This window comes from Lepisosteus oculatus, chromosome 25 (assembly GCF_040954835.1).
Source record: "Lepisosteus oculatus isolate fLepOcu1 chromosome 25, fLepOcu1.hap2, whole genome shotgun sequence".
In the NCBI taxonomy this organism is placed as follows: domain Eukaryota; kingdom Metazoa; phylum Chordata; class Actinopteri; order Semionotiformes; family Lepisosteidae; genus Lepisosteus; species Lepisosteus oculatus.
The window spans coordinates 15,514,695-15,541,811 of record NC_090720.1 but is presented as its reverse complement, the minus strand read 5'-3'; the positions used below and the strand labels follow the sequence as shown (position 1 = coordinate 15,541,811).

Genomic DNA, 27,117 nt, shown 5'->3' with positions numbered 1-27,117 from the left:
CGCGGCAACCTTCCCTGGGTCTGTGGCCACCCCTCGCGGCCCGACCACATGCCCCAGGAAAGTGACCTCCCGCCGCAGGAGCCCGCATTTTTCGGGGTTGAGCCTCAACCCGGCCTGCCGGATGCAAGCCAACACTAACTGGAGGTTTGCCAGGGCCTGCTCGAAATCCTGGGCATGCACGAGTAAATCGTACAAGTACACCATAAACTTGCTCCGGGGAACCGACGCCAGCACTCGATAGGATAGGAGTCTTCCTGGGTGACCTGGTTCACCTTCTTGTAGTCCACACAAAACCTCCAGGAGCCGTCCTTCTTCTGGACTAAAACAACCAGGGAAGACAATGGACTTGCGGAGTGCTTGATCACTCTCACTGCAGCCATCCCCTGAACCTTCTCCTCCGCGGCTGCCCGCTTGATGTAGGCCAACTGCTGGGGCGGAACGCGAATGGGCCACGCATTCCCAGTGTCAATCCCGTGCTGTGTGAGAGCCGTGCGGGTGCAGTCCTTGTCCCTTGCCGCGAACAGGTCCTCGTTCTCGGCAAGGAGAGACCGCAGCTGCCCGTGCTGGCCTTAAGGTATGCCGCAACAGCTCCCCCACAGCACGCCCTATCTCACCGTTGCGCTTGGTCCCCGCATTCCCCCCAGCAGCCGCCCCATCGAGCACCCGACCAGGCGGCCCGGGAGTCAGCTCTGGCATGCTCGCCTCGACACCCGCGGCTCCGACAGGCCCTGGCAACCCCCACTGCTGCCGCCTCCACTTCCCGCTCCGGTCAGCCCGTGCGCCCCGGACACCTCCCACCCCGCCTTCCGCGAGACAGATTCGTTCCCCCTGCCCCACCAACTCTCAAGGCCCAAGTCAAGGCAACCATCCACCTGCTGCAACCAGTCCAACCCCAGGATACAGTCCTCGCGGATTGGGGCGAGGTAGAAGGGGTGTTTCACCCTCGCAGCCCCAAACCGCACAGTGAACGCCCCCTTGCGGAGGACCTCGGTGTCGATGAGGGCCTGGCAGGGTCTGCCCTTGATGAAACAGGGAAGAAATAAGCCCAGGCTGTGGCCATCCCTTCCCACAGCAGCAGATGGGGTGAAGCGCTCCCTCTGGCTTTCCGGAGCGGAGGCAGCGTTGGTCAAGGCCGGTCTTCCCCCCTTTAGGCCGTCCCACTCCCGTTTCCCGACGGTCTCCAGAGTCCCCGGGGCTCCGGCGCCTAACACTCCCAGGCGATGTGCCCCCTCTCCCCACAGAAGTGGCAGATGACCCGCCGTCGTCGATCCCTCGACGTCGCCAGCTGGCCGTCTCCTCCTCCCCATCTGATTCCCTGTGCGCCGCCTCCACTGCCCGGCAGGGAGTGCCCCTCCGTTGGTGCCCACCAGTCTCCTCAAACACGGCATCAGCCTGTTCAGCCAGAGCCAGTGCAGCTCTCCTGCGCCCTCCAGAGAGAGACAGACACGCACCCCGCCAACAGCACGAGCCACCACACTGCCCGCGCCCGAGAGAGAGCAAGAGAGAGAAAAGAGAAAGAGTAACACCCAGGGGTGCACCCCCTTCACTGTGGGACAGCTGCACTGGTCAGCGGCCTTCCTAAACCCCACCCTGACCACTTCCACTCCTGTCCTGCCCCTCACCGCGTACCCCAGCTGGGCGCTCATCGGCCTCTGCCCAGGGTGAATGCGCTACAATAATATCTGATTCTGTATGAAGGTGTAGCCATATTAAGTACATTTAGATGTAAAACGGTGCACAGGAGTGTTTATGTGAGCTGGAAATGACGTTTTATGGCATTCTGCACATTGTCGATAATATTTGACTCTGTAAGAAGTTCAGGCAGCATCTAGTTGTCGCTCTAAAACAGTGCAAAAGAGCATTTATTTGAGCTGAAAAGTCTGCACATTTTTGGTAATATATACGACATCCAATATATACATCCAAATGTACTAAGTGTGGCTACACCTTCATATTGAGTCAGATATTATCGACAATGTGCAGAATGCCACAAAACGTCATTTTCAGCTCTGTTTTACATACCACTATCTCTAGATGGTGCCAGCGGAGAGCGGAGGTTGCCAGCTTGTACCCAAAGGATCCACCCGAGGTTAGCATCAGCAGCAAGCCTCGTGGACAGGTCGGAACTGTGGACAGCTGAATCAGTATTCAGGACTAGCGCTTCATCAGGAACGAACCGGTCCTTTTCCTGGCCTGCTGGGACCCGCAGTCACTTTTCTCTTGTGCACAAATGCTTGCTAGTTTCAGCCAACACTAACTAGCTGGTTTTCAGAGAGCTTTAACAGCGCATCGACGCAGGAATCTCTTCCACCACATCGCAAGCTGCACAGCACTGCCTGGCACCGAGCCAGAGAGCGCCGATGGGACACAGCAACAAAGCTGCCACTGCTCCTTTGTGCGTGCAGGAGATCTGAATCCACACAGATTGGATGAGTATTCAACATTCTGCATTACTGCTCGAGAATTCAATTGTTATCCAAACCAGAGTTTATATAAATTTAATTCCTATGAGTGATGTACTTGTTTTGAGTATCTAGTGTAGAAGTTGTAACCAAGTTCATTTACGAAACGGTCTAAATGAATTATATACTGAATGTATGTCCTCTTGGTATTGGTAACTCTTCATGAATGAATATATACCTGTTGTATTCTGCTAACCTTCATGATAAGATCTGTTATGTTTATATGCACCTTTTATTTATTAATAAATGTATCTCATGTATTAGTACCCGTGTATGTGCGTTGTTTGAATTATCCCGCAAGGCCGGATTCTTAGACCATGAAAAGAATCATTTTGTGACTTACTGCTACAATTAAGAATTGTCCCAGTAAATGCACAAACCCTACATTACTGGTGCCTCGTGAGAGGATACTACACAGCTAAAATAAACACTCCTGTGCTCAACTAAATGCTCCTTTGCACTGTTTTCCATGCCACTATAACTAGTGTGGCCAGAACTTCATACAGAGTCTGATATTATCAACAATGTTAAAAATGCCACAAAATGTAATTTCCAGCTCAAATAAACATTTCTGTGCACCGTTTTACATCTAAATGTACCTAGTATAGCTACACCTCATACAGAGTCAGATATTATCAACAATGCTCAGAATGCCACAAAACGTCATTTCTAGCTCAAATAAATGCTCCTGTATACCGTTTTACATGCCACTATAACTAGATTCTGTCAAAACTTCTTACATAGTCAGATATTAACAACAGTGCGCAGAATGCCACAAAGGGTCATTTGTAGCTCAAATAAACACTGCTGTCCATGGTTTTACATATAAATGTACCTAGTGTGGCTTCACCTTCATACAGAATCAGATATTATTGACAAAGTGCAGAATGCCACAAAACGTCATTTTCAGCTTAAAAAAACGCTCCTTTGCACAGTTTTACATGCCACTGTAACTAGTGAGGCCAGAACTTCATACAGAGTGGGATATTATTACAATTTTGCTTAATGCCACAAAACATCATTTCCAGCTCAAATAAATGCTCCTCTGCACTGTTTTTCATGCCACTGTAACTAGTGTGGCCATAACTTCATACTGAGTTGGATATTATTAAAAATGTGCTTCATGCCACAAAACATCATTTTTAGCTCTAATAAACTCTTCTGTGCACCGTTTTCCATCTAACTGTAACTAGTTTGGCCAGAACTTCATTGTACTACTTTGGAACCCTTTTATGATTTTTCAACTGTATGTTTCGGCCACAATTCTTATGGATTCCCACCACTGACTTGATAGCATACGATGCAGCGCATGATGGGATGTTATCATTTACTTTACTTTTACTGGTCTCATCCTCAACAATCGTTATACTCTTATGTTATAACAGAGATTGGTAACCTAATCTCTGCTTTAACATTCTTCTGAGCCTCCCTACTCTGTGCAGCATATCCTTGGTGAAAAGTGATTTTCTTTCCTGTTCAGAGCCAACTATAGAGATTTTCTTCACTCAAGGCTTGTAATAACAATAATTGTATTAACAATTATAATAACACCTAATAAGGTGCTGTAGTGCAAGACTCCAAATACATAATGGTATTTTCACAAAATGTAACATGACTGCTATCTTTATCTGACAGTCTGTCAAGATCAGATCTTGAATCGACATCTTGAATGGTGGTTGAACAAAAAATTTTCTCCATTTTCATTTTTCTGTTACAGATTGCAGCTTTTTGGGATGCAGCAGCCACTAAATGTGCAGGGGATTCCAGATTCCACACTCGCACACTGTGGAGAAGCATATCCCTGGGGTATCTCCTGGGGACAGAGACGTATGTAAGGGGATACTATTGTGTGCAGGTAACATGGCTAAGGTGAATTTTTCTGCCTACCTATAAAATATTTTAGGTAAAGAAAAAAACAAAGCAAACTGTATTTTTATGTTTATTTCGGTTCCTCTCCATGAGTTAGTTTGTGTAATGCACATGAAGACAAAATTCATAGGAAGACGTAATTGCTGATTATCACCTCATTTATTATAATTGTAATACTTAAGTAAACCTGAAATTCAGAATTGCGTGTTTACTAGGCGCAAATGTAATGGGATGTAATGGACGTTGTTATTTCAAATCGTTTTCACTGAGATGTTATTTTGTTCAATCTGTTTATATGTTATCTACCCGTAGAGTCTAAATTCAGTTTTGATAGGTAACTTACTACTTTTGTCTGTGAAATACAGCGAGAGGGAGCTCCCTTTGCCTTTCCTCATTCGCACCAAAAGCCACTGATGAGGAAAAACGAGTTGAGTTTATTTAATCATTTCCCTCTTCAGGTAAAAAGTGTATAAAACACGACTGTTATTTTCAGAAAACAGTTATCAATTATTTGTTATTATGGCAAAAGTATTTTCCGGTCATATTTGAATGTATTTGTTAAGTCATACTGAGTTATTAGAACAAAGTTAGGAGCGCGAATCCTCGTGGTTAGCATAAAGGCAATGTATTTGGTACGTTAAATGTGAATGTTTTAGCGATTAGCAAATTAGTTCATGTTCGGTAATAGCTTTAGTTTTATCTCGCTGTTCCTGGTTTTCTATATTTTCTAGTGTTTTTTGCATATTAATAAGCAAAGTGATATTGCATTTATATTGCCAGTGAACGTTACGTTTAAAAAATTAAGAAGCATTTTTAACTTTCAACTTATTTTCTTTGTTCATAATGTATTACTGTAAACTTCATTCTATATAGATTCGCACTAAAAGCCACTGATGAGGAAACAACGAGTTGAGTGACTGATTTAATCATTTTCCTCTTCGGGGGCGCTACACAAACAATGCTTTTGTGAGTCTTTTGTTTTTGTTCGAGGCATGCAAATAATTGTAATACTTACCTAAACCTTAAAATTTAGAATTGCGTTTCCTACAGACCTTAGGAAATGTACACGAGCAGGCAGACAAATTATACCTCTGATTTCCACTGCACGCACATTCGCATTTTTAAAGGGGATAGCGATTTCCACAATATAGTGAATTCGATACGACACCGGCCACGTATGGTTCTAATTTTGGTGTCTTGTCTGATCCCGAACTGCGCTCAGTAACGTTTATTCAAGAGATTGTATTTGACGTTTTATTATCACAAAATTGAGGGCAGTAGATAATGAGAGATGCGTGCTTCGATTTAAGAATAGTTTATGAACTCTTGCATTAATCAGTTAGTATGTCCTGTAAGTAAAACGTGGAAATTAATTGTCAATTGCACGAAATTCACACACACGATCAACGTAACTCACAGGTGATTCAGTCTTCTTGGTTAGGTGGCACTAGCAGAGTAGGTGCAGTGAGGTTTATATCTTGTTGCAGAAACTCCTCTTTTAGAAGCCGCTGCAGCACTAACGAATTACGTCATCATGCTGCGCGGATATTTTACCCACATGGTAGTAATTGAATCTGTTGCCTTAGCCAAATCATAAAGAAAAAGCCTGAATTACTAAAAGAAATCCTTTTTCCTCGTGAACCTGACGTAATGACGTCTAGCCGGTTGTGTTGATAAAAAAAGAACAAAGTTCTTGTGTTTAAACTCCGCAAGCGTTTGCTTCTGACCGACTCTGAAGAAGGATGGCGGAGTTCTTGTTAAATCTGCAAACACAGCTTCATTCTTTCATAGAGATTTTACTCAAATCGATCGTGTATGAAGTTTCAGAAGTTTTCCAAAACAAAATGTGTGAGTCTGAGGACGAATTTCAAATCAAACTCCACAGCATCTCCCAGATTCTGGTGAGGCGGGCCGTATTTAAAATCACACAGTGTGTGGAGGACAGTTTCGGGAGTGAAATGGCGCTTCTGAAGAAGGAAAACGAGAGCCTGAAGTGGAGATTACAGTTGTGGGAGAAGGAGTCGGGAGCAGGAGGAGATCTGGGACAGACAGATCATGCTGGACACACGCTTCCCCGTGAAGTCGCTGCAGAAATAAAAGAAACGGACACGAAACGGAAGCTGTCAGGTCAGTGCAGTGACTTGTGTGAAGTCAGTGTGTGTGTTCAAAAACGTGTCTTTAACTTCGTCACAGGTGAGAATATAGTCGAGAGATGCAGAGTGAAGTGAGAAAGACTTGTGTGATGTAGCAACAGGATTCTTTACTGAAAACTGAACTGTTGTTGTCCGGTTATGGTGCTAGAAACAACTCGTTCAGATTCAACAGTTGCAGAATCAGTGTATAATCCGACGTCATTAGACTATATATTATATATATATATGGTATTTACGTTATATTTGTTTAGATTTTTATATTTTTACTTGTGATTATGCATATAACATTTATATAAATAGGTTTAAAGAGTACAGTCCTGCATTTAACCCCCCCCCCCCCCCCATGTGTAGTGTAAATATACTGTAGTGTCCAATCAGTCAGTGTCTGTATTAATCCCTTTCTCTCAGTGCAGTGTTATTGTATTGTAGTGTCCAGTAAGTGTGTCTGTATTGTTACAAAAATAGTGAAAATCAGGAATTAACCGAGCAGTTAAGTCAATAAGTAAAATAAACGTTCAAAACCCTCAACTAGTAAGTATTTTCTGGCAATATACCTGAGCAGCTGGTATGATTAGAGGCATGTGAATATTTTCTCTATTTTCTTCTGTGCCAGCTTTGGTGAGAGGAGTCATAATCCACACGTGTATTTAAACAAATATTTGTAACAATGACAAGCCACAAACTACACACAACAAAACATGCAACATGCAAGTTACAGTATGTACAGTATTTACAAACAAGGCGTTTCAGAAGCCTAACATTCTGGTCACACCGAAAACACCTGACTGCAACTAAGCATTTAATATGCTTAATATTAAATGCTCTTAATATGCATACGGAGGCCACACAAGAGAGAAGCTGCCTTCTAACTAAATGCAATGCGACCTGCAGTTAAATCTCCCCCTGCACCCTGGATGCCACAAGAAATGAGACTAGGGCTGGGCGATATGGCCAAAAACATTATCACGATAAAAATTTTCATATCAGTCGATATCGATAATTATCACGATAAATGTCAAATCATTATTTCTTTCAAGTTTAAAGGCAGATTTTTTCTCCTGAGTGAAAGTTGAAGAAACCAGACAGTTAATTGGTAAATTAAACAACTCTTTATTTTAAGAACAGAACAAAAACTTGCCAAACAGCAGAAACATTAAACAAATCTGAGGTTAGAGACTATTCAAGTCTTTTTTTATGTCAAAATATGCATGAGTAAAATTTACTAAATATCTTAATAGAAAAATTAAATACTGCAGTGTGATGAATGTTGAATGACCTTTTCTGTCGACGATGTCATCGTCCTTCGAGCTGGTCGTTGGCAGCACTACATTTGCTTCAGTGTTGCTCATTTCTTCACTCTTAACTACAATCCTGTCAGCCACCACCGTGTGGGTAAACAACACCATGTTAGTTGCCCAGTATTTTGTGCGCATGTGCATATCATGCGCAAAGCATAAATATATATATCTAACATTTATCAAACTTTTGTTAATTATATCGAGGAGAATTATATTGCAATAATTATCGTTATAGAATTATCACCCAGCCCTTATGGGAGCCTATATCCCTTTCCATAAAAATGCACCCTAAACAGGAAAGATCTTTCTAACTGATGTATCCTTTAGCCAGAAACCTGAAGTTCCCTAAAAACACAGAATAACATGCTCTCTCTAGCAAGATTCAAATACTTGGCCCCAGTCAGGTTTGTTTTGGATGATCATGAAGTAGGAGCTCTCGCTTGGCACAAACTTCAAGTCCCAACTCCTCCTGACTCCTCTCTCTTCTCTCTGCTTCTCCTTGTTTTTTCCTCCTTTCTTTCCGCTTTGTGCTCTTAATGTGATCGAATATTGTGTGTTTAACCTCTCTCTCAGTGCAGTGTTAATGTAATGTAGTGTCTAGTCAGTGTGTTTGTGTTAACCCTCTCGCTCTATTGGATCTATTGGATTCAGAACCTACCAGGACAGAGACTTGGATTAAATCTGTTTTTTTTTATTTTATAATTATTACTTCCAGTTCCTTTCACATTATCTGTGTTCAGACAGCTTAAGTGTGTTTGACTTTGTGGCATATACCATGTCTGAAAATGAGCTTTGATTTCTTTGCTCTCTAATTTAAATTTTAATCTTCTTTTGTGTGAGTATTATTTCCTTCTGAGCACTACTCTCAGCCCATGTTAAAAGTCATGTTCTCTTGTCCTGTGTTTGCAGGGTCAGAGGCCAGTGATCTCCCTGATGCTTGGGAAGGGGCTCCTCTTGAACAGCAGGACAGTGAGGAGGAGTGGGGCTCCATTCTGACAGAGCTCACTGCTGCAAAAGGGAAAGAGAAACTCGGTGAACAGCACACAGAGAGCAGACAGAGTGTCGAGGATCTGGACTCTGTGCATATGCTAAAGACAGAGCCTGAGAGTGAGACACCTGAGCTCTTAGTGTCTGATGATTTTACAGAGAAGATTAATCTGGTCTCTAACAAGATTACTGAAAGTTGTGATAAAATGGAGTCTGTGTCTGTACAAGAGCTTAAAGCAGAACCGAATGACATTAATCTTACAGAGCAGAATATGAAGCTCCAGTTGGTATATACAGAAGAGCAGCAGACTGGTGAAGAGAACATCACTGAGCAGCACACAGAGAAGAGTCAGTACAGGGGGGAACAACAGCGACAACTACAAGGTTTGATAATATCAAGGCCATGTTCTGTTAAAGTGAAGAGACTGTCATCGCAGAGGTGGTTTAAACAATTGAATAATCCCTTAGTATCTAAGAAATTTACAGAGAAGATTGATAATCTGGACTCTGTAAATATTGCTGAAAATTGTAATGAACTGACCTCTGCCTTTGCACAAGAGATCAAAGAAGAAGTGAATGAGTTTAAAGTAACAGAGCAGAACATGGAGCTCCAGTTGATTGACCATGCAGAGAAGGAGAATGATGAATCTGGTGAAGACAACAGTACTTGGTTACAGCACACAAAGAAAGGTCAGTACTGGTAGGAACTGGTAAAGGAAAGACAACAGCAAAGATTACAGCCCGGTAGTGATAATACTAAGACCATGTTCTATGAAAATGCAGGGACTGTCTTTCAGTGTTAATCTAGTCTGCAGTTTTTGATTTAGTCATAGTCTTAGTTATGTCAATTATAGAGACTTATTGGCCATAGTCACTTTCTAATCACCTTCATTTAATCAAACTTGTTCCTTTGCAGCCTACGCATACTGACACAGCTACCTACTTGAACACATTTAATGTATTCTAGTTGACTGAATGAATTTGGACTATAATCAGTCTTACTTTCAATGGACTAAAATAAAATTAGGTTTTGTCACATTTTAATCAAAACATTTGCTGCAAGCAGGGCCAAAATTGTTGTGCAAAAATAAAGGGCAGCAGCTGAGAGTATGTGTGTTGAAAGTAGTCTTTATTTCATATGCATATGGAAGTCTTGCGTTGGGACACAAGACTTCCGTATGCATATGAAATAAAGACGACTTTCAACACACAAGCTCTCAGCTGATGCCTTTTTTTGGCACAACAACCGTATGAAAACAAAGGAAAGAACCCTTGTGCTTTTGAACTTTGTGGACAATCTGACAAGAATGAATATTGGATTGTGTATTATTTTTTGATCGTTTGAGATCATTTGGAGATAAAAACCATAAGCTTTAGACTAACATGGGAATACTTTTGGTTAGTTAAATGACTAAAGGAGCTCGGGTACTGCTGTGGTGTTGGTACTAAAAGGTGAGAGCTTGTTTTCTCTATCTTTTGAGAACTCTGTTTTATTGTTTACATCTTTTCAATATGTCATTATTGACTTGACCTTCCCCCTTTGACATCACACAGGTAAAGCCCAGAAGGGGCAGAAGAGAAAAATGTTTAGTGTTCCAGAAGTAATAGAAGGAATTTCTCAAGGGGATTCAGGAGCAGAGTCGGATGACGGGCTCTCAGGGTTGGAGAGTGCGGATTCGTTCTCGGAAGACGTATTCAATGATGGACTGGACCCACTGCTGGATTTGTAAGTATGCAGTTTAGAGAAAAGGCTTTTGAACACTTTGGAATTATCTGGATTTATGCATGAATGGCTCCTAAAATGTGATCTGATATTCATTTTAGTCATAATAGTCAGTTTTATTTATCAAACAACATTTTACATTGCCATATATTTATTGAACAAACTGTTAGTGCCTTGCGACCCCGCACCTACCAGCCTTAAGTTAATGTTTCCTTAAGATAAACAACATTGTTTTTAAACCTCTCCACAAATTTTCTTACACACAAGTATTCTCCAATATCATCACAACAAAACCATAAAGTTTGTTTCCACAGCTGTGACACTATTGTGCAATAAACCAATAAATTAATGAACTAGCACAAACCCCAATAAAAACACCCAGCCAGCACAGCATGTCAATATCATAAATTTTTACCTGCAAAATCGAAACAAAACTCTACAAACCTTATAGCATATGATAAAGGACAATCTAAAATTCAAATTTCAGATGTATTTCAAATCCAAATGTTACTGTGGAATATGTACATAAAAAAAATATTTTCCTCAGTGCCACACCGTACAAAATGTGCTCAAATAAATAAACTTGTTGCGCATTCTACTTTTTTACAATGAAAACATAATTAGAAAGCCGAATCTTGCCAAAATATGAAAAACCATTATTCTTACTGTTAAAAAACGAAGGAATCCATGACTTGACCATCCAGCCAAGTTTTTGTAAAAAATACATCCCTCAAGAGCTGTCAAATCTTGTAGCTTTCAAATAACGCAACAGTTTCTCTGTCTTTTTGCTGCTTTAATTTGTGGAAAAGGTTGTCAATCAGTGAATTTTGACCACTAGAAATTTAGGGTGGGTCTTAAGCTGCCCAATGATAAGTTGGAGCGGTCTGAAACCAAATAAAAAGGAGCGCATCTTCCCTTTTCTTTTTTTGGGTTTAGCCAAAAAAAGTAAAAAATGGCAAGCAGGGCACTGAAAAAAGCGAAAAAGACTACGGTTGCTCTGGTACTTGAAGAAATGTATCTGGGAAAAGAGTCGGGAGAAGAGTCGGATATGCAGTCAGGTCTGGTCAGCGCGAATTCCTTTTCTGAAGATGCCTTTGATGAAGGACTGGATCCACTGCTGGATTTGTGAGTATTTTTATTTATATAATCCAGACCTTTGCTATTATTAGTTCTAAAGTTGTTATTGATGTTTATATCAAAAGTTATCTGTATATATGAGACTGAGAAATGTATATTGTAAATATGAGAAAATTGTCTTTTTGAGTCTCATTGGAAACAAAGAAATATAAGGTTTGCAAATATTGTCTGCAAGGAAAAAAAGTCTTTGCATGGTTTTTTTTACTGCAAATATTGGAAGGTGATCCTTCAGAGTCTCTTGGACAACACAGACAAGACCTAAAGTTTGGCTATTATAGTTTCGAGTAAAAAATCTTTTATGTTTCCTTGTTGACTATTTGTAAACATCTGAAATTGCTGCTTCTTGCGTCTCGGTCTTCATAAAGTTTTTAGACATATTAAATTTATAAATCACTATTCTCTGTGAGTTTTTATATTACATATTTGAGTTTTTTTTAGAAGATCGAAGGGGTTCCTTGGTCATTCCTGGCACTAAAGTGTGAATAAACAGACTCATCTGCAATTACAGCCAGGCAAAATTTGCTCATTCTCCAAGGCCTTGGTCTGCAGCTCAATCATTACACATGTGGAGTGCTATCCTATTGCCTTAACTTTGTCACCTAGCAACAAAGGCTATTGGTCAGTAATAAAATAATGAAACTCATTCCTAGTTTCAGTATTTATCTCTAATTTCCTTTTTTTTCAGTGAGGACATCAAAGAACCACCTGCCCCCTTCCGCCCCCTCAACAAGTGCTGAGGTTCCTCGGCCAAAGAAAGGGTGCAAGATTCCCACTCCTCCTTCCAGAAGCACTCCACCCCAGCCCACAAGACCTGTTTGGGGCAGGAAGAGCAGAAGCCCCCCCCCCACCTGAAGACATACTCCCCACTAGATTTGTTCCAGCTGTTTTTTAGCATGACGGTTATGTGCACACTGTGTAATAACACAAACAATGCAATCAAACGAAAGGCATGGGGTATAAAATCAGAGTGGCAGCCGGTGTCCATAGTGGACGTATAATTATATAGAGATTATGATTTTTATGGGGCTCCTCACTTCTCATAATATGAGAGATTATTGGAGTCCTCGGGTGCCCTATGATGTTCCTTTCTGCCAGTCAATTATGACCCGAACAAGATTTGAGACCATTTCCTGGACACTACACCTTAGTGATCCAGAGGAGGACAGGGAAACTTGCCTAAAAAAAGGGACCCCGGACTATGATCCCCTTTTCTGCTTTAGACCTCTGTTAGACTCCATCCTAACTGCCCGTCAATCGTTTTATCAGCCACGACGGAATCTGTCTGTTGATGAAAGAATGGTAGCCTCAAAGACAAGAATAGGCTTCAGGCAGTATATGAAGGGGAAGCCCACTAAGTGGGACTTCACGCTGTTTGTGCTTGCTGATGCTTCCACAGTTTATAATAATAATATTTGCTTACACTTATATAGCGCTTTTCTGGACACTCCACTCAAAGCGCTTTACAGGTAATGGGGACTCCCCTCCACCACCACCAATGTGCAGGATCCACCTGGATGATGCGACGGCAGCCATAGTGCACCAGAACGCTCACCACACATCAGATATCAGTGGGGAGGAGAGCAGAGTAATGAAGCCAATTCAGAGATGGGGATTATTAGGAGGCCATGATTGGTAAGGGCCAATGGGAAATCTGGCCAGGACGCTGGGGTTACACCCCTACTCTTTTCGAGAAACACCCTGGGATTTTTAATGACCACAGAGAGTCAGGACCTCAGTTTTACGTCTCATCCGAAGGACGGCGCCTGTTTACAGTATAGTGTCCCCGTCACTATACTGGGGGCATTAGGACCCACATGAACCGCAGGGTGAGCGCCCCCTGCTGGCCCCACTAACACCTCTTCCAGCAGCAACCTTAGTTTTTCCCAGGAGGTCTCTCATCCAGGTACTGACCAGGCTCACACCTGCTTAGCTTTAGTGGGTTGCCAGTTGTGAGTTGCAGGGTGATATGGCTGCTATATACCTGTGACTTCTCAATTTACACAGGAAAATCACCCTCTGCCACAGGAAAAGGACTGAGCTATGACTCAGTCAGAGTTTCATACCTGCGTACAGGTCATAATGTTTATGTAGATAATTACTTAACCAGCTCAGCCCTTTTCCGAGACCTATTCAAAATTAATTTTGGCGCCTGTGGCGCTATAAGAGAGAACCATGTGGGTTTCCCCCGCACAAAACAAAACACCCTCCCTAAAAAGGTTGAAAGGGGCACCTTGCACTGGATAAGGTGTGGTGAACTACCAAGAACCACCAAGTGGATGGACACATGTGAGGTGACCATGTGTAGTACCATCCACAAGGCATACAGTGGAGAGACGGTCCAGCCCAGGGTAAGAAAACACAACGGGTCTTGATGGGTTCAGGCCATTCCTATCCCTGACACCGTCAAGGACTACAGTCGGCACATGGGGGTGTGGATTTGTCTGATGCTCTCATAAAATACTATAATTTGACCTACAAAACTAGAAAATGATACAAAAAACTGTACTTTCATTTCATTGACGTTGCAGTGGTGAATGGTTTTTTGCTACACAAAGAAGCTTTCAGGCTCTGACTCAAAAAATTCAGAGAGGAGCTTGGTAGTGTGGGGGTTGAGGATATTGCGATAGGAAAACAGGAGGCATCAACAAGCACAGCTGCAGCCTGTTTTCCTAATGCAATCTCCCAAGGGCGGGTGGTGGACCTTTCAAGGAAGGCAGTGATAGGGTGGAAGATGTGTTGTCTGCGCAAAAAAAACATAAAGAGAAAAACTCCATGGAAATGTGCAAGGTGTGATGTAGCATTGTGTCTAATTGTTGATAGGAATTGCTTCAGTTTTTCAGTTTTTACATTTCTTGTTTTTTTGACACTTTTTGTTTTGAGAATGTAGTAAAACCATCATATAAAAAGGTCTCCATGTCTTTCCTTTTGATATGTTTTCACTTTGGATTGTAAAGGAAAATAAGGTGATTGAGAATTGTAATGTTTATGCAAAGTACAATATCTGAAATAACAGAAAATGACATCCCTACTAAAGTTTGTTCATAAAACCCAGGTATGGTTGGCCACCAATATTGGCACAAATTCAGTTTGGAGAGGGTTTGGTTGTGTAAGAACCCACGCAGAGATTTTTGACTGTTTATCACAAGTCTCAGATTTTTATGCGAGATTTTTATACGAGTTCTAGACGTATTGGAGAAGGCCTGAACAAAGGTATAGTTACCTACAAATGCTATAACTTCAAAATTTGACTATGGAAAATAGAAAAAACAAAAGCGTTTTGTGTTTTTGGTTTTCTTCTGCATTTTCAACTCTAGGGTGTTTACTGGGTCAGGGATATAAAGGTTTTGATGGATCAGACTTGATACCCAATGGGTTACCTTAAATTCAGACTCTCTACAAGGCCTGTTCTATACATGTTTTCCAATAAAATGCAAGATATATAGGGGGTACCTGCTTCCAGGTGGAAATTAACCTTGTAGATCCCGTGACAGTACAATCAAGGTCATTGACAGAAAAAGTATGTGAACCCTTAAATTTAGTAACTAGTGGAACCTCCTTTATTGGCAATAACCTCAACCAAATGCTTTTTGTGGCTGCTGATCAGGTATTTTGGCCCATTCCGTATACAAAACTGTTTCAGTATATTTTTGGGATATCTAGTTTGAATGGCCTGCTTCAGAACACGCCACACCATCTCAATGGGATTGAGGTCAGAACTCTGACTTGGCCATTCTAAAATACAGAATTTCTTCTGTTTGAGCCACTCTGTTGTTGATTTACTCCTGTGTTTTGGATCATTGTCATGTTGCATTGCTCAACTTCTTTTGAGTTTTAGATCACAGACAGATACCCTGACATCTATTTGTAGAATTTCCTGATATAACTTGAAATACATTGGTCCCTCAATGATTGCAAGTCGTCCAGGCCCTGAGGCAGCAAAGCAGTCCCACACCTCTATATTCCCTCCACTGTGCTTCACAGTTGGATGAGGTTTTGGTGTTGGTATGCAGTATTTTGTTTTCCCAAAACATAACGCTGTACACCTTTACCAAAAAGTTCAACTTTTGTCTCATCTGTCCACAGAACATTGTTCCAGTAGTGGAGTTGAACATCAAAGTAGTCTTAGCAAACTTAGATGGGCAGCATTGTTTTTTTTGGAGAGCAGTGGTTTCCTCCATTGTAACCTCCTATCAACACCACTGTTGTTCAGTGTTTTTCTTATGGTAGACTCATGAACACGGATATTATAAAATTCAAGAGATTCCTGCAGATCCTTAGCTGTCACTCTAGGGTTCTTTGTCGTCTGTTTGAGGATTGTACGGGGGAACAACTCTTCTTCTGAGGTCCTCTGAAATCTCTTTTAATCGACCCATATTGCACTTCAGCAGAATTCTGTTATGAAGAGCAGGTAACCAAAAATCTTTTTTTTTGTTTTGTGGCAGGGCAGGTCAAACCCACACGTGAATTCATTGGAATACCTGACTCCAATTACCCTCCTTTCAAGAGGTCATTATCCTAGAGGTTCACATACTTTTTCATCAATGACCTTGATTGTTTCAGCCATTTGTTCAATAAAGATATAACATTGTAAAATGTTGTGTGTGCTTGTTAAATAAGATATGTCTTTATCTATTATGACTTGGATGAAGTTCACATCACATTTTAGGAGCCATTAATGCAGAAATCCAGATAATTCCAAATGGTTCACAGACTTTTTCTCATAACTATAATTGTGTCATCTCCACCATCAATATGTTTATTATAAGTTTAAAAGTTTAATTGTTTTTGTTGCAACAAGTCATCATAGAGCAGAACTTAGGACTTAGGTAGGAGGCTAAACCTAACCAGGAGCAACTATTGGGTATATTGAAAGTCTGGAGAACTATATTGATAAGTATCCATATATGAGTAAATCCGAGTGTAAAAATAAACGATCATATCGAGAGATTTTAAGCTCAAGTGAAGCCAAGGAAGTTAAAATGGTGTCTGAACGTGATGTGAACTTTCTTCTTGAAAAAGTTGCCTCAATTTCTGAAAAGCTCCAGAAATTGGATCTGCTACAAAAGTTAGAAGGAAGCGGTAAGTTAAAGTAATACATTGGTTGAGGAACTTCAAAATGAAAACTCTAAACTTCAAAAGAAAGTGGTTGCACTCGTTGAGACATTGCAAAAATTGCTAAATGAAAATACACGTCTAAAGGAATCGGTTTTAGATTTATAGTGTCAGAGCATGAGGAAAAATATAATAATGGCGTTGAGAGAGCTTCATGATCATAAAGGGATAGGTGGGGGGAGGGAGCTTGAGACAGCATTTTGGAGGCAACATTTTGGAGGTCTGTATATACAACATTTTAACATACTTTCACTCGTACACTGTATTTTTTTATGCTTAATGGATAATTGTCTTAACATTGTGACATGGAATGTTAAAGGTGCCAATAATATAACCAAACGCTTTAAGATATTGAATAGTTTGAAGAGGTTAAAAACAAGTCACATTCCTCCAAGAAACTCATTTGAAAATTGAGGATGTGCATCACATCTGTAGAAATTGGGTTGGACAGGCTTTTGGATCTGGAGTTTTATCAAAAAAGGGTGGGGTTGCCATTCTTATTCATAAACTTTCTCCCTTTTCACTCAAAAGCAAAATAGAGGATCAAGATGGTAGATTTGTTTAACTGGTAAATGGAGCTCTAAGTTAGTGATTTTTGTTAATGTATATGGTCCTAATTTAGATGACCCAATATTTATTACAAAGATAGAAGCTGAATTAGTAAGGTTTGCAAACATGTATATTATTCTTGGAGGAGACCTCAAGTAATGTAATAGTAATGTATAGTAATGAATCCTAGCATAGAAAACAATGGGAAACAAGTGAAAAAACCTTCCAAAGCAGCCATAGCACTTCACAAATTGATCAATACACATAAGTTATCAGATGTATGGAGTGTCTTCCATCCCTCAGAAAGAGACTACTTTCTTCACTGATAGATCCTTTTCCAAAATTGATTATTTCTTTATTTCTCAAAATATCATGCAACACACTAGGGATGCAGTTATTCATCCTAGAACCATCTCTGATCATAGTCATATACAGTTAATACTTTCACTAACTGACATAATAACACTTTTAGGAATATGGAAAATTAATAACTCCCTACTACAAGAGGCTGATATTAAAGGGCAAGTAGAGCAGTTTGTTCAAAATTTTATGGAAACCAATCTAAATTCTGTCTCTGACCCCAATATTATTTGAGAATCACTTATGTGTTGTTTAAGGGGAGAACTCGTTAGAATTCCTACTTTTCATAAAAAGCAAAGGGAGTCAAAAGAAGGTTGCCTGCTCACCAAAATGAAGGCTATACAGCTCAAAATTATCAAAAAATTTTACGAACAAGACTGGGCTAATCTGATGCAAGTACAGCTACAATATAATGAGTTATTAAGAGTAAGAAAAGAGTTTGCGTTAAGTAGAGCACAACTTATCTTCTGTTAAGAGGGGGGAAAAGCAGGGAAAACGCTTGTAGCCAGGTTAAAAAAGCACTGTATGCCCAATACTATTAGCAGCATCAAGAAAATGGATGAGTCAAATACCCAAGATCAGAAAGAAATAAGTTCAACCTTTGTTACTTTGAAAAACTATATTAATCTGAAGCCTCTAGCACGTTGGAAGATATGCAGTGCTTTCTTGAAGATACAGAGTTCCCAAAACTTAGTACAGAAGATAGAAACATTCTTGAGTCATCTCTCACTGTATCAGAATGTCACAAAACGTTTTTCAGGACCCTGCGCAGACAGCAGAAGGGGGGGCTGGATAGGAGGCAGGTGCACATGATCAGTTAAAATGTGAAAGAGCCGAAGCGCCTTTAAAGGGGAAGGATTACAATCGTGACACAGAAGTTAGAGAAGCCATTGCTTCCTTTTCTCATAATATATCACGTCTACCTGATGGATTTCAGCTGAGTTCTGCCAGACATTTCAGTCCATACTTATTACAATCTTACTGCAAACATTTAATAATATGTGGTTAACAGATACGACTTCACTATCATTTAGGGAGTCTCTAATAACCCTTGTATATAAGAAGATCCATCATTGTGCAGTAGTTACCACCCAATAAGCTTTATGAACTTGGGCAATAAGATTCTAGCTAAAGTACTTGCTAATCAGTTATATAAGGTGCTACCAAAAATCATAAATCCAGATCAAACTGGATTTATGAAAAATAGATATTCTTCAGATAATAAAAGAAAGCTGTTTAATTTGATTTATCATGCTTAACTCAGTAAATCAACATCAGCTATATGCACACTGGATGCTGATAAGGGCTTTGACAGAGTTGAATGGAAGTACCTATGTAATGTGCTGTAATTGTTTGGTTATGGCCCATATTTTATTAAATGGGTTGGAATCTTATATTGCAGTCCACGGGCATCTATAGTTACTAAAAGCTGTATCCAAACCTTTTTGTTTATATACAGTAGAGGCACCACACAAGGGTGTCCTCTTTCACCTCTACTATTTAATTTAGCACTTGAACCTTTAGCCTGCAAAATAAGAGCATCATTACAGATAAAAGGTATAGGTGTTCATAAATATGTCTATAAGATTGCTCTATATGCTGATGATGTTATACTGTTTTTAACAGATGTGCACAAATCAATCTCAGCAACAAGTAGACTTGTTCAATAAAATAAATGGGGACATATTCAGATGGAAATGTTTACCAATGTCCATGTGGGATAGAATTAATAGTCAAGATGTACTACCTAAAGTAAATTATACACTGAGAATGCTACCAGTAGAGATTGACCAGAAATGGTTTGAAGTACTGCATAAAACGATTACATCTTTGGTCTGGAAAGGGAAAAAAGCTCATTGTTCTTTTGAAAGACAGCAGAAAATAAAGCTGGGCGAGACCTACCTAATTTTTACAATTATTACTTGGCATTTGGCTCAGTACAAGCAAAGGAGTGGTTAAAATTAGAAATAGAAAAGGATTGGGTACAAATTGAGCATGATACAGCATCGGAGCTAGGTATCTCCTTAGAAAGTTTGTATTACAGCAAGGCATGTCCTTAATCTTTAATTGAAACAACAATTGGTTCTTCTTTTAAAATATTAAAAAGCTGCAATAAAATTTTATCTTATGATGCTTTACTATCTGTACATCAACCATTGTTTAGATCACCAAGACTAACTATACTGATCAATTAATTGGTCAGAATGGATTCAAGTAGGTGTTAGTAAATTGGGTCATATGATTAGAGATAACAAATTGTTGTCCTTTTCTGAATTATCTCATCAAACATCTCTTACAGTAAAATAATTTTTTAAAGTACCTAAAAAACTTTAAAGTTTACTTAAAAAGTCTAAAACCTTTCCATTAAGTGAATTTAAACAAGAACTGGATAATTACAGCAATAAACTATTGCAAACTAATATACAAGTAAAGGCTCAAACATTTTATAACCTTCTTAATGCAAGGTCAGACAAGTCTTTTGATATGTGTGCATCTCAGTGGATAGCTGATCTCTGTGTAGGGTCAGAGGAAATAAACTGGGACACTGTGTGGCATAATGTTAGTTATACATTTAGAGCTATACATAACAAACTGCTTATGTACAAAATTTTAAATAGACTCTATTATACCCTAGAAAAAATGAAAAAGATGAAGTAGCATAATACGGGAATGTGTTCCAAATGTAACACACATAAAGGATCATTATTATACTTATTATGGTATTGTCAGCACATACAGTCATTCTGGACCTCCACAGTGGGGAAAGCTCTCAAGCACCTAAATATCTCAATTCCACTTACTTCCATTACATGTATCCTTGGTGATTTATCAAAGGTTAAAGTAACAATTCAATATAAAAATACTTTTTTGACTGTATTATTGCTAAAAAATAATATTGGACGGTACAGGACCATCGTACAAAGAATAGATTTAAGAGGTTCTATCACAAGTTAAATTTGAAGTCTTCATATAATTTACTGGGGGAACATAATGAGTATAGGAATATTTAGGGCCCATTAGAGACATACTTGAATGGCACTGGATGTTAAGAATAGTAGGAAGTATATAATTTACTGGGGAAACGTAATGAGTATAGGAATGTTTAGGGCCCATTAGAGACATACTTGAATGGCACTGGATGTTAAGAATAGTAGGAAGTTTTTTAAATGATCTTTTTTTGTGAATGTAACTTTTTTGTTATTGTCTAATAAAAAAAATGAGAGAGTGAAAAAAATAAAAAATAAAAATAAAGTAGTCCTCCAAAGTTGTTGGGGGGGTGGAGTTGGGTTTAAAAAAAGAAGAAAAAAAAGTTTTATTGTTGTGTATTTCATGTTCCTTGGGCAGCTGACAATAAAGTGCAGAGGGCAGACCATTGATACTTGCAATTACAGGCAGGCAGATTTAGCTCTTTCTCTGGGGCCTTGGTCTGTAGTTGGATGATTACATATTCAGAGTGTTGTACTATTGCCGACACTTTGTCACCTAATAATTAAGTGGGGGTGTAGGGGGGCTAAAAAAGAAACTGGTGCTATTCTGCCATACAGATTGTCTAAAAGCTCATTGCCAGTTGTTCAGTGTAATGAAAATGTTATTCTTATTTTCAAATTTTGTTTTTACATTCTATTATTTTAGTGAGGACATTGAAGAACTCCCCATCCCCTCAACAAGTCAGTGTACTCAGAGTACTGACAGTCCTCAGACAAAGAGAGGATGCCTGATTCCAACCCTGCCCCCTCAGCCTGCCAGAACAATACCCCCCACAGCCTCTGAGCCTGAGGGCAGGTGGAAAACTGAGAAAGAAGAGGACGTGGAACCTGTCCAGTTTCGCTTCTGTCCAGAACGGATACCTGGGGCCCAACTGGACACCTCCAAGAAATACTCCCCCCTCGATCTGTTTCAGCTCTTTTTTAGTGTGAATGTTGTACAGAGCCTTTGTACAAACACCAACAAAAATGCTAAAAAGCGAAGGGCCCAAGGTATAAAATATGAGTGGAATCCAGTGTCTATAAAGGACATGTACCAGTTTATGGGAATTTTGATTTTTATGGGGCTTCTAACATCTCACAACATGAGAGACTACTGGAGTCGTCAGGTGCCCTACAATGTTCCTTTTTGTCGCTCCATCATGACCCGGAAAAGATTTGAGGCCATTTCCTGGACACTGCACATTAGTGACCCAGAGGAGGACAGGGAAAACGATAAGAAAAAAGGCACCCCAAAATATGACCCCCTTTCCCGGCTCAGACCCCTCTTAGACTCCCTGCTGCTGGCCTGTCAGTCTTTCTATCAGCCCCGGCAGAATCTTGCAGTTGATGAGAGGATGGTGGCCTCAAAGTCCAGAATCGGCTTCAGGCAGTACATGAAGAGGAAGCCCACAAAATGGGGCTTCAAGCTGTTTGTACTGGCTGATGCCTCCACTGGCTACACTTGTGATTTCACCATTTACACAGGCAAATCCCAGTCTGCCTCAGGAAAAGGGCTGAGCTACGACTCCGTCATGAACCTCCTCAAGGTTTCGTACCTGGGCATGGGGTATCATGTTTATGTTGACAGTTTTTACTCTGGTTCAGCCCTTTTCCGTGACCTCTACAGACTGAAATTTGGCGCCTGTGGCACAATTAGGGAGAACCATCCAGGGTTCCCCAGCACAAAGGAGAACACTCTCCCAAAAAAGGCTGAGACAGGGTGCCTGCGCTGGATCAGATGTGACGAGCTGCTGTTTACCAAGTGGATGGACACCCACGAGGTGACGATGTGTAGCACCATCCACAAGGCGCACATAGGAGACACGGTCCAGCGCAAGGTGAGAAGGCCTGATGGGACTTGGCATATGCAGGCTGTGCCTGTCCCTGCCCCCGTCAAGGCCTACAATCAGCACATGGCAGGGGTGGATCTGTCAGATGCCCTGATCAAGAACTACAATTTAGCACACAAGACCAGAAAGTGGTACAAAAAGGTGTTCTTTCACTTCATAGACATTGCTGTGGTGAACAGCTTCTTGCTGCACAAAGAGATGGCGGGGCTGCAAAGCTCTCAGGCTCTGACTCACAAAGCTTTCAGGGAGCAGCTGTGCAGACAACTTGCCAGCCTGGGGGCTGAGGAGCAGCAAGGGGGGACAGCGAGCCCTACAGAGATGTGTCTGCCTTCTGCCATCACAGAGGGGCTGGTGTTAGACCCCTCTAGGAAGGCCTCGACAGGGCGCCGGGTGTGTGCTCTGTGCATGGAGAAGAAACAGAAAGTGAAAACCCCCTGGAGGTGTGAGAAATGCAACATTTCCTTGTGTCTTATTGTAGACAGAAACTGTTTTAAGGAATGGCACCTGCGGATGAAAAAGTAGTACTTATTTTTATACAAACTGCTTTGCTCTGGTGTACTTTGTCTTCTGTTTGTTCCGTGTTATGTTTTGTTTTTATGTAAATAGAATTTTATTTTGTACAGTTCATGATCATTTTTTCACCTTTTTTTTTAGTAAAAACTAATATGAAAAGACACCTGTGTTTTTCTTTGTGAAATGTCAGGGACAAAATTGCTGTTGTCTACTTGTGATGTAGGAAGCGTCTCATTAAACTGAAAAACTGAATAAGGAAGAAAATAGATTTCTTGTACACAAGAGGACAGTGAAATATTAGAGTAACTGTGTTCTTGTTTTATTCAGACTCATTCTCAGGTCTCCTTGATCATCAAATAACTGAAGCTGAGGAAGAGCACTATGAAAAATACTCAAACCAACAAGCGAGGGCGTTGGTTGCTCTTGATTTATTATTATTAACCAGAAACATCCATCACAATTGGTCACATGTGTGATTATGTCAATTCTCTACTACAGCAGCACCAATAAAAGACCCTCTGAAAGGTATAAAGCACTGCAAAACTGAATTTGGGAGAATCATATTGGAAATTCTAAGTGGTCTCTTGAGATATTGCCTTTTGAAGAAGGACAATAAAATGTGTTTGCTATTTTTTCCAGTTTTTCTTTTTGATATTTATGTCTGGTGTGTGTTCTAAGACATACTCGAAGTATCTCTAGGGTGTTCTCTTTAATTCAAGGCCCTAACCAAGTCGTTGCTGTTTATGCTTTCCAAGATATTTCAAAATATTAAAGAGTACATCAATTCCAGGAGGTCATTGACCTAAACCCTCCATTTGGGGGCGGGGGTGGAAAGGGCTAAGTTCCAATGTAAACCAGGGTTTGCCATTATTATATCTAAAACGAGTCTTTGTGGGGATACAACTGTCCTCACAAAAACTGATGAATGACATCTCAGTGTCCATATATTCATCCAGCCTGTTCGTTGCATATTTATAAATGTCCTAGTCTGTGCATTCTTAACAGCTCTGTAGCTCTACTATGGTTTCGCTTAACCGTAATAGCAGTAGGTTTAGCAGATCTTAGTTTTTGTTTATATAACGGTATAAGGTGGACCAACATGTGATTGGAATGTCCCAGAGCTGCTCGTGGAATGGAGCGGTATGAGTCTTTTATTGTTGTGTAGCAATGATCTAATGTACTCTAATCCCTAATAGCGGACATAATGTGCTGTCTGTATTTGGGGAGTTCCTGAGTCATGTTTGCTTTGTTAAAGTCCCCCAAAATTATAGAAGGAGAATTAGATGTGTTTGTTCCATCCTGATTTTCTGATCTTCAAGTTTTTGCTCTGCCTTGCGCACACAAGTTTGTGGTGGAATATATACGCTGATCAGAATTAAAGAGGTGAATTCACAAGGGGAATAAAAAGGTTTGCAGTTAATAATAAGTGATTCTAGGTCACAAGAGCATGATTTTAATAACACTGTTACATCCTTAAACCAGCCTTTGTTTATATAGAAGCAAATTCTCCCTCCCCTAGATTTCCCTGATGACTCCGATTCCCAGTCCGCTCTATAGAATTGAAAACCTGGCAGTTGCAGCACATTGTCCAGGATCAGCTCATTGAGCCATGTCTCAGAAAAACAGAAAATAGATGAAAGGGAAAAATCCTTTTTTTCTTGATCAGGAGCCTCAATTCATCCAGCTTATTATTCAGAGAGCAGAAGTTTCAGAGGATGATCCCGGGGAGAGGTGTTTGCGTTCCTCTCCGACGAAACCGTACTTGGCCCCCCTCACTTGCCCCTAATCCTGAGTCGTGCAACTTGAGACAGAACTGCGGCCCTGATTAACACATCAAAAATTTTGATTGAAGGGAAAAAAAAACTTACATTATGTGGAATGGAATCTCTGATGCTGAGAAGTTCTTCTCTCTTAAAGATTATTCTGTTTGATTCCCCACAAATAGCTTTGTCGTGTATGTGCTATAACACAAACTACTAAAAGAAACAAAATAACGGGAGGCAAGGACTATGTTGCTGGCTGCTCTTCTCATTTATTGAACTTCTTTCCAATTACACATTACATATAATATAGCAGTGGTTCTCAAACTGTGGTATGCGTACCAGCAGTGGTATGCGGAGTGCCGCCAGGTGGTACGCCAGGTGACCCTGGAACTGTGTTGTGTGCGCTCGGGACGGGTTTTCATATTTTGTATTTTAATACGTTTCGAATATGCAGCCTACGTACTACGATACACTAATACTTCAGTGTCACAAGAGATTCTCTGTAATTCTATACCACTCTATAGGAATGTGTGTTACAGATGCAAGTGACCAATTGTATTTAACAAAAGCTACTGTATCTCCAGCAAATAAGGAGGAAGGAGAATGTACGGGATTTTGGAATAATGCCGTTGTCAACACAGGAATGCATAGAAATACGTGTTACGAACGCTGGTAATCTTGTGAGCACAGGAAAGCGTGATAGATAACAGAGCAATATTTAAGAACTGTTCTAAGTTAATTTGAGAAAAATACACAGAGCGTGTCTGTTTCGCTCCCATGCGCATGAAATAAAAACTTTAAATAAGTACGGAAATAAAAATGGAAATGGGGAAAAATGCAAGCTTGCGGATTGCTAAAGCAGGTAAGCCCCACATTATTTTTGAATAACCTTATTTACCGTTGGCAAAAGAGCTGACACATATTATGTGTGGAGAAAAAGCTGCTAAACAGCTAGACCTGCTGCCCCCCCCCCCCGAAAGACAGTCACTCATAGAATTATTGAAATGAAGGATTATATCAAAAGTACACTGATAGAGCGCGTTAAGATGAGCAGATGTTTTTCACTGCAATTAGATGAGTCTGTAGTCGATTTGGCCAATTTGCTCGTTTACGTTAGATACGAGTTTGAGGGTACGTCTCATGAGGACTTTCTGTTCTGGAAACCGCTACCAACAGGAACTACAGGAGAGCACATATTTCAGCTTCTGAATGAATTTATCGAAGAGAATGGCATCGACTGGATAAAATGTGTCAGAGTTTGTACAGACGGTGCTAGAGCAATGACAATCACATAACTGTGTAGTTGCACGAATTAGAGAGGTTGCTCCAGATATGAAGTGGACGCATTGCAACATCCACCGCGAGACCTTTGCCATCAAGAAAATGCCTGACGATTTAAAATCTGTTAGACTCTGTTGTGAATTGTATCAAGGCTCGAAAAATTAATTCACATCTGCTTTGCTTAACTAAACAGGCTCACCCCTCTCACTGAAATGGTGCTTTTTTATTAGTTGTTGTTGTTACTGTTTTCGTTTTGTAAAACACTTTGAGAAGCCACCTTTAAAGGCGCTATATCAAATAAAGTTTATTGTTATAATATTTATTAGATGTATGTGTGAGTGTGTGTGCACGCGCGCTCATGTTGGTCATTGAGAATTTCTGGGGTTCCTATGAGATCATGACTTGTAAGTGGTACTTGGATGCTTTGGTTGGATTAGGGGTGGTACTTAGTCCAAAAAGTTTGAGAACCACTCTAATATAGCCTCCAAGAAGGTATACATCCACCAAAGGAAATAGATCCAGCAAGCAAATCTACATACATTACACTTCCTCCCCTCTTAAATTAACCATACAAAAAAAAGTGAACACACGTTATATCACATTAAACTTAAACTAACCTTAAAGAAAAGTAAATAAACAATATGTATCAGAACATGAAACTTTTACTTTTTCTTTGTGGAGGTTTTTATACACCTCTTGGGGTAACATCTTTGCAAGCTCTGTGGACTTGGTGCCTCAGATTGGTTGGGAACAGTCAAATGCAGCCATTCAAAATGCGCGGGCGATACCGCATTATTTTCCGGTACGCTGTACACAGTCTACCGCAAGCTACCGGTAAATACCGCGAGTTACCGGTAAATACCGCTAGTTACCGTAAATTCTCCTATAATACGACAAGCAAAATAATAGTATCCGGAATTTCCGCAAGGTGGAGCTAATAAAGCTCAACCTCTCATGTTTGAGCTGTGGCCATCAGTCTTTAACGAAGATATTACTAATACAGATGCAGCCATTCAAAATGGGTGAGGTATTTCGCGGCATTCCCCGGTGGGTGTGTCACGGTATCACGCGGTATCACGCATTTCACGTGTGTC

The 27,117-nt window shown here is 40.5% G+C and overlaps 1 protein-coding gene across 3 annotated transcripts; it reads left to right on the top strand.

Annotated features, from left to right (window-relative positions):
- Positions 1-4,550: 4,550 nt before the first annotated feature.
- Positions 4,551-23,138, top strand: LOC107076006 (piggyBac transposable element-derived protein 4-like). 3 transcript variants are annotated; one of them, XM_069183811.1, is made up of 5 exons: positions 4,551-4,789; positions 5,205-6,458; positions 8,692-9,459; positions 10,324-10,495; positions 21,284-23,138. In XM_069183811.1, the coding sequence occupies exons 2-5, from the start codon at positions 6,074-6,076 to the stop codon at positions 22,986-22,988; spliced, it is 3,030 nt and encodes a 1,009-aa protein (XP_069039912.1). In that variant the 5' UTR covers positions 4,551-4,789; positions 5,205-6,073; the 3' UTR covers positions 22,989-23,138. The 3 variants fall into 3 exon arrangements, with proteins under 3 accessions (XP_069039912.1, XP_015194797.2, XP_015194796.2); XM_015339311.2 differs by having other exon boundaries at positions 4,551-5,297; positions 6,217-6,458; XM_015339310.2 differs by having other exon boundaries at positions 4,551-6,458.
- The last annotated feature ends 3,979 nt before the right edge of the window (positions 23,139-27,117 follow it).